Source organism: Aotus nancymaae, unplaced genomic scaffold (assembly GCF_030222135.1).
Source record: "Aotus nancymaae isolate 86718 unplaced genomic scaffold, 86718_ANA_hifiasm-v0.15.2.pri h1tg000108l, whole genome shotgun sequence".
Lineage (NCBI taxonomy): Eukaryota > Metazoa > Chordata > Mammalia > Primates > Aotidae > Aotus > Aotus nancymaae.
The window spans coordinates 41,466,932-41,475,748 of NW_026988523.1; the positions used below are offsets into that span (position 1 = coordinate 41,466,932).

An 8,817-nucleotide genomic window follows, 5' to 3' on the forward strand; every position below is an offset into this window, starting at 1 on the left:
AAGGATCTTCCAGACAACAAAAAGTGGATCTTCTGTGGCTTAAATTGATCCAAGCAAGCCGAAGATAGATAAGAGATTGACAGGGGATAATACATTATACATATTAAAAATAAGAGAGGGGTCTCAGAATTCAATTTTATCTTGATATTCCGTAAATATTTTAGCAGAGGAGAGTCTAAATTAGCTATCTTGGTTATGAGGCAATTGCCTTCTTACTATCATAAAGGGGAAATTTACTCCTGAGTACACAAGATAAGTGAGTGGGCCAAAGAAAAATGTTTTCTGCTTCTGTCATGATTGGCTCAGCCAAGATGAACGTCAACATGGGTTGCCCATAAATGGAAGATTTGGTCTCTTTCTGGTTGTTTCATCTTTTACATGAAGGTAGGGGCCACATAACGGCCCATCAGAAAATTCTGCTCCAGAGAACTGGAGAAGACAAAGGGAATAGCTTAGAAAAGGGGTGATATGATTCAGAACTTCAATGAGTAGAAAAAACGGACACCACACCCATTTCAGTTATCAAATTCAAGAAAGTGGGCAGGGGGCAAAGGAAACCATGATGCAAAGATGCTTCCCTTCCCCCCCTTCCTAATATTCTCTCTCTTTTTTGTTTTCCTTTATTTTTGTTCCCAAAGACTTACCTCCCTCAACCAGCCATTTGCCCTGACTCTGTGTATAAGCTGATGCTCAGCTGCTGGAGAAGAGATACCAAGCACCGTCCCTCATTCCAAGAAATCCACCTTCTGCTCCTTCAACAAGGTGACGAGTGATGCTGTCAGTGCCTGGCCACATTCCTACGGCTCAGGTCCTCCCTACCACTCACCCACACCTACGCCACTCCATCTGGACATTTAATGAACCTGAGAGACAGAGGCTTGTTTGCTTTGCTCTCTGTTCCTGGTCTCTCCCACTCTACTCCCCCAACTCCCTACCCCTGACTCATATATACTTTTTTTTTACATTAAAGAACTAAAAAAGAAAAAAAAAAGCCTAGGGCAGATAAAATCTAGTAAAAGAGAGTCTTACTTGATATATCAAAGTGCTGGGTAACAAAGGCTAGAAAATTCAGATAATTTATAAAGGTTAATTATTCTTGTGCTTATAAATGTGCAGATTCTACAATATTTTTCCATGTCACTCTAAACAAATCTTCAGAAAGAAAATCTTGAAGGATACTAATGTCTTGGGAAACATGAAATGAAGTTTAGGGAAAACACTCGATAGATGTGGAGAATCTGAGGACTCAGAATTCAGCAACTAATCACAGGTGGTTTTCTAATTTGGCCTCTGGACTTGTCTCACTGTTTGTATTTCTCTCTCCTGTCAAAGTGAATGATATATTCTTGAAAACCTCCAATTTCTTGAAATTGGTATTTTGTTCATTCATGGGCAGCAGTCAGGGTTGAAGTTCATATGTGAAACAACAGGGGATGTAGATAGGAAACAATGTCTGCCACAAGACTGTATGAAAGGGAATTGTCATTTACAAAAAAAAAGTACCTCATGCATGGAAGGATTCTTGAATAGGTAATGGACATAGGAAAGAAGGTCAATGGAGGATACGTAACAGACATGCTATCCACTATTTATTTGGATTTCATTAGAGGGTTCTCTTCTTTGTCTTGTACAGACATTTTCATGTGTGTGTTTTAGTGAGAATGTGAGTTTTTAATCAGTAAAGGCTGATGTTTTGATATCTTGATGGTAGATTTCTGAGTTCATCTTGTCCAAATCTTCTAGCTCTTTCAAGGATGAAGCCTCTGTGGGATCTTTGGACTTGGGGCTGAATTTCTAAGGCATAAATATCTAATGGCCTTGTCTAAGAGGGAATAGATCTATTCTGAGTGTCCCCAAAAAAGTTGTCTCAGTACTAATGAGGAGAAGTTGCAGGGAGACTGATTTCCATTCCTTATTGAGGAAAACAAAGCACTCAGAACGTAGAAGGATAAATGGGCTGCCAACCAGAGGTGGGTAGTCAAAATTTTGTCACTGGAGAGGTTAGGATACAGGCTCAAGAATAATGCAAGGAAAATTGAAGTTTTCTAACACAAAGTAGATGGTGGTATGAGACAATGTTTAATGTCCTTCCAACTCTGAGTGTCCTTGATTCTGGAGAGGCACAGGATGAGCATCTATTGCTACTGCTGTGTGTATACCCTCTTGCCTCTGAGATGGTATGACTAGCTGAAAAGAAAACTAAAGGCTGTGGCTTCAGAATTCATGGAAACAGAGCCACTGTCAAGAAAGAATCTTCTCAGAGCAAATTCTGAGCTTTCACACTCCACAAATCCTCTGATTTAGTGGGAAGTTGGAAAAAGGAACTCTTAATTCCCATTGAGGAGAAACAAGACAACATTACAAATCAGCTTCCCAAACTGAGAAGGAATACCCTTGACCCGCTGGGTCTGCCTCTGTTGCCTTCACCAGTTTACCTTCTACAACAGTTTCTCAGGAACATGAGCATTTCCCCATTCAGCCTTCAGCATTGCTCCAGGCCACAGCATAAGCGTAAGTCTTAAGTCCACAGGATCCATTTTTCAGGTCATCTTCTGATCCTAGCAAATGTCTTTCCCCCATAGTTGTCCTATGTCTTTGGGCTTTAGTCTATCCCTGGACAAACTTTGGAGAGATCACTAATTTGAGAGTCAAGAGAGCATTGGTTTGGGAGCTTTGATCCTCTTTCTGCTTCACACCAAGTGTGTCATCTTGGCTAAATCACTTGGTCTTTCTGCATTTGTTTTCTTATTGATAGGATGAGGAAATTAGATTAAATGGTTTTGAGGTCCCTTCTGGTTCTGATATGTCCAGTACTCACTGGATAATTGGATCTATAACTGACGGATTTAGTAATCTGGTCATTTCTTGCTCTGAAAACTGTAGTCAGCAAAAGAGATCATGGAAGAAATCACTGTAATGGTAGTAATAGTAACACATGACATTTGTATCGTGCCTTAGGTTTACCAGGTGTTTCCAAATACATTATCATATTTGATATGTACAGGGCTAGATACCTCGGACCCTGCAACACTCAGCTTTCAAGATAAGTATTAGCTTCATTAGAATTAAAGGGACTTGAACTCAGGACCGGCAGCCTATTCTTCTTTATCTGTATGCCTTTGGTAGGGCTACAACCAGATCATGCCATGACTTCTTATAGAGCAAGAGAAAATCATATTATTTTATCTTCCTTTGCCTAATATCTCTCCACTTATTCTTTTTTAAGAATTTGCCCCAGTTTACTGAGTTATTCTATGATTCTATAATTTTTTTAAAAAATCATATTTAAAATGAACTCACAATGTCTGAATTTTTCTGGCCTTGAGTCACAGAAGTAATCTGTTTCAGATGGCTGCCCAATATGTATTATCATGTCATACATATATGTATTCTTTTATGGGGTGAGGAATGCTTCAACTTCTGGCACTGAGACCTTTGTGTTACAGACACAGGTTTAGTTTCTAGCTTAGTCATCCTTTAGAGTTTAGTAGTACAAATCTAAGCAACCCAACAGAATACATGGCGAGGGCCTAGTATGTATAGAATTTAAAAGTAGTTTAAATCTGAATTAGAAGAATGAAGCTAGGACTTATTTGGAAAAGGAGATAGAAAGAAATGATCAAAAACGGTGGGGCCTTATTACCTTTGCAGTAAGTTATCTTCTTCATGATATATGTAAATTATTTTATGTGCAGATTGTGTTTTGGGATTGTCAGATCTAAATTTATGTTCTTGCTGGCTAACGTGCTGATAGCTAGGCCTGAAACTTGATGTGCTATCCAGACACGTATGTGATCAGAAAACATCTAGAGTGCAAAGAGGTGCCTGAGGAGCAAAATGTGGTTTTAATGTTGTGGAAAGATCACTTGCAAGTATCTAAGACTATATAACGAAGAGGATTGTATACAAGTGGGGTGAAAGAAAAAAGGATACGTGAATGTGCATATGACTGAACAGGGAGGAAGGTCAGGGCTAGAAAGGAGGCTACATAAAAAGAGGCAATGGAGAGTGCACAGGAAAGACACAGGGAGGGTCAGCTCAAGCAAGGTAGAAACAGGGGTAGCTGGAGCCATTGGGAATCCACTTTGAAGCAAGAAGGAGCTTTGAAAGGGATTAGGAAAAGTAAGGTTCTTGAAGTAAAAGATAAATATGGGTGGAGAAAGAAGAAATTCTGGATGATAGAGATGATAAAAATATTAAGAAATGAAGTCAGGTTCAGTGTATGAAATGGGAGTCTTGCAGCATTTTAAGAAAGGGGAAGTTCCTCTTGGAAAAGACATAGCAACCATCAGGGAATGACCTTTTCATTTCAGAAGAAGTGGGTGAGGAAGGCGGTTTGAGCACCAGGTGTATTCTGGACCATTTCAAGTGCCGGTGAGAAAAAAATCAACCCTTTTCCTGAACTGGGCTTGGTTTTCCAAGTGCTGCTTTTAAAATTAAGACCCAGAGATGGGGAGCTTATGGTAGTTCATGAATCTTCATGATCTATTATCTTTCCTCTGTTAATAAAGTTCATTTTCTATAATGCCCACCATTGCTGTGCCCAGAATAACTACAGGCAAACATCAAAACAATAGGCATAAGTTAGAGAAGATTAAATTATGTCTGATATCTGCACAAACAGATATGCACCATGTTGGAAACATGTGTTTTCTAGTCCCATCCAGGCTTCCCACAAGAAAGCCATGATGTGGGGCTAAACCATATGTTTTGAGTAAAGGAGAATAGAAGGGGAGTGTCTGCCAGAGGGAAAAAAATGAAGATGTTCCAAGGAAGTATACTAAAACAGAACAGTGTTATGTTTTGCCCAAAACTACAAAATAAAAAATAAAATAAAAAAAGAATTACAATATATGGCTACTACGTCTTTGATTGTAAGTTGAATTTATAGACCTGGAATTTGCCATCCTAGTATTTTCTTTTTAGTAAGACTTCTGTCCTCCGACAGTGCATACAGTAGGTCCCTAATGTTTTCACATCTCCAGGAAGATGCAGATCCTTATTTTTGCTGGGAAATCCTGCTGAATAGAAATTTACATTTTTATAGAAACAGATGAATGTGTTTTCCACATAGTAAATGTTTTCAAAAAGTGACTGGAGAGGGAAAGAGACTGGAGTGGTTAATGGTGATTTGATTTCTGGAATTTTGAGTTTTCTGCTCTAATTATCTGTATTGCTTGGTGCCAAAGAGCAGTGGGGAATTGTTGAATTCAAAATAATTTTTAAAAAATTGTTATTTTGAAAGAACTTGAGGCTCACAATAAGTTACCCTAGATCCATTTTCTCCCATTTATAACATTTAGTCCATTTTCAGGACCAGAAAATTAACACTGGCATAATGCTGTTAAAATACAGACCTTTTTTTTGATTTCACCAGTTTTTCCACACATATTCATTTAGTTGCTGGATATTTCTAATTCTTGTGATTTGTAATCTGGCCTTGCTTGGATACAATAGGAAAGACACTATTTGGATAAAATTCTACAATATTAGAACAAATTAATGTATTCCTTTATCATGAGCAAAACCCTGCCTTTACTGCTTCTAAATTTTCTGATTTGTTTAGCTGTTTGGCATCTGAAACAATCCAAGAAAAACTTAGGAAGATCAGGCAACACAAAAGACAGTAAAGCTTTTTCGTAGCTTGTTGGCTAGAAAACCAGATACAGCAGGATATTCTAGATGCTTCCCAGAGCTTCGACAAATGAATAGGATTAGTACTGGGGACAAGATGAGGAGTTTGGAGTAAACCAGTATTTTGGTCGAGAGTTAGTTGGCACTTAGTTAATGGCACTGGGAATAGCTTGTGGAGATAATAGAATACAATGATATAGACTCCTAATGTTTGATAAAATACCATTTTCAGAGTGGTAGAGAGGTTTCATTTGCCTAAATAGCTGTTCTTAAATGGAATAACAACCACTTTAGACCAAATTAATTGCAAACACAGCAGCAACCTGGGGAGAAGTTGAAACTCCAGTTTTGTGGATTACAGTTTTGAGTTTTGTGATTGACATTTTTAAGTCCCCTATTTTAGGCGTCACAAGATTATAACAATGTGTGTCTTATTAAGTTCCTAGGTCATTGTGAGCACTTGATAAATATTTGCCGAATGTTTTTTTTTTTTAATGAATATGAGGTGGAAACAAAAACTTGTCATCCAGTTTACTAGAGTGAATGCAGGGAGAATAGTTTTACTGTAACATGGAGAGTTTATTTTCAAATGAAGAAAGAGAAAAAAATGCTCAGACTTGTACCTGGTAAAGTACATTCTCCATTTGTATACTTTTTGATGTTGTAATTGATATACAGAAATACTTAATTTTTTGAGGCATTCAGACATCAATGAAAGGTAGTTCTCCATAGGACACTGAATCAAAAGCAGAGACCAGACTCTAACCTCATATCCAGTCTATTTGAAACAAGCTATCTAGTTTCTCCTTTAGACATCTTGTCAACAACATGCAACAACGTCAGGTGCCTTGCAGGAAAATAATATGAGTCCCAAGCTAGCCTATGCTCATCCACATTCATAATTACATGTCAAGAAAGAATTTGCAGAGATTCAAGGGAAGCACAATGGGATAAGGTAACCACTTTCAGTGAAAAACTGTTTACTTGAAAAGAAGCTTGGACACATTGAAAGTTGGATTCCTGCAAACACACCAAGAGTTTGTAATCTAGCCTATCCATTATATGTCCTTTATTATTCATGATATCCTATTCCTCTACCTGGTTGTCTGGTGACTTTTTCTGAGGACTGAGTTTCTGCAGCAATGTGGTGCACTCTTCCTGTGATGAGGAAACATCTGGGCCTCCTTCTGCAGGCTTGGGAAGATGATGTGTCTTGTCAAGGGGTAAAGAGCAAATGGATTTAATTTCTGCTTAAAACTATCATAGACATTCCAAATAGAATACGTAAAGATTCTCTGTATTAGAAAAAGAAACGTGATACCAATTGTATATTTTCTTTTCTTTATTTATTCTCTGTAAGTCTGTCAGATGATAAATTGTAAATAACAATGATTAAAGAGTCATGCTACTGATGGATCTCCCTTTCTGTATAAACAGTGCGAGTTCTGGGCTTTGTAACCCTTGCCCTTTATAGTCCTACATCATTCCTAGGGAAGTGATGGGTCATGGGCCAGAGCTGGGGTGTATGTGGTGTGGACACCTGTTTATGGGGCTGTCCAATAAAGGATTATTTAAATAGGCCTCTAACATATGAGTTGACTGTTCACTGGGAGGAAAGCATCTTGGTCTCTGACATATCCAAACATGTGAGACACTGGGATTTTATGTCCTTATATTAATTAGTCCAGTTCTGGGGAATTCAGTCCGGAATTAACTGGGGATCCCTTATCGTTATGGTTACAGACTTGTTTGATACGGAGATACTCCTTTCAAATACAAATATCGTCTCAGACTGCCCCCACATACACAAACCAATAAAAACTATGAAAACCAGAATTTAGACTCAGTCATTATAATAAAGATTAGAATGAAATGACCTCAAACCCATTTCTTACCTGGTGTCTGAGAATAAGTTTATGTTTTTAGTTTTCCGAGAATATTTCTCAGAATATGTGTTTTCTGAGCACATTTTTCAGCACTGGGCATGGTAGACAAATCACAGGGTTAAGGTTTGGCACGGAGAGATGGGATCATTGTGTACCATATTGTTCTTCTGGTTTCCAGGAAAACAGAATGAGCCCATGAAAAATCTAAACTTATGAAGATCTAAAAAAACATTTCTACCCATTCACTCATCAATAAAAATATATTATGATGGTTATCAAGCTATGTCCTATGTGTGATAAAATACTTGTAAAAAGAAAATAAAATGACATCAGTTGTGAAGAGAACTGTATTGTAGTCTGAGCACCTCTAGCAGTTCAGCCCATCTTTCAAAGGTCATAACACCTTGAAAGCAGCAACTTTAGTGGAAAAAAGGAAGAAGAGAGCAGTTTCATCACTTGGCTTGAATAAAAATCATGAAGAAAGAAAAGACTGCTGCTCTTGCTCTGAAGTTGTCTGGACTTCACTTAATTCAGTCTGTGTTAGGCTGGCGTGCATCCTGAGACTGCAATAATGCTCAGCCTCCACAGCTCAGGCCCTCCCGCATTCTTTATAGAAATGAGTTTTTTATGGGACAGCCACACAACCAGGTCTCTCTTTTCTTAATCCTCATCACCTCTGAACTCTAGAACATTTTAAATGAGGACTTTGGGTCTAGACTCTCATGATTAGGCTTAATTTTACTCCATGACCTTCACAAAACATTGTTAAATTGTGATCTCTTTAGAACAGTTGAAAGTGGGATAAATGTAGGAGCCGAGTTTCACCCCCACGATAAAGTTTTATTTAGGAATCTAATATTCTAATAACCAGATTTGTTCTTTCAATCTAATTTTCTTGATATAAGATAAATGATTACTAAGTTGGTATCATTAATCAAAACCTCTAGGATCAAAAGCCAATATAAATTATCTCAGTGTTTCAGGGATCATTGCTGTTCATAAATAATTAAAACATTGAAAGAGGCCATTAAGTAGATTAAAGTATGTTCAGTAGAGTTTGATGTTTGATACACAGTTTTATCCTGTGTGAGCTGGGGCTAGTTACGGTCCCATTACCAGTCTACTACAATACAGAAACCTAGTGTAAGCATTAGAAACTTTTAGAGCAGTTTTGTCACTGGAAAGAGGGCCTTGAATGTGAGTTGTCCAGGTTCTTGGTATTTGGAACGAAAAATTGGACAAAATGCACAAAGTAACAAAGGAACAAAGCAGCGAAAGCAATAGCAGGGATTTATTA

General features: G+C 37.9%; 1 protein-coding gene across 6 annotated transcripts in view; it reads left to right on the forward strand.

Moving 5' to 3' along the window:
• DDR2 (discoidin domain receptor tyrosine kinase 2) overlaps window positions 1-7,046 on the forward strand; it is a 157,770-nt gene extending 150,724 nt beyond the window's left edge. For all 6 annotated transcript variants that reach the window (XM_064370777.1, XM_012468878.3, XM_012468880.3 and 3 more), the window contains one exon: window positions 639-7,046. In XM_064370777.1, coding sequence (XP_064226847.1) covers window positions 639-773 — 135 coding nt within the window. In that variant the 3' untranslated portion in view covers window positions 774-7,046. The remainder of the gene's footprint in view (window positions 1-638) is intronic.
• Window positions 7,047-8,817: the final 1,771 nt, after the last annotated feature.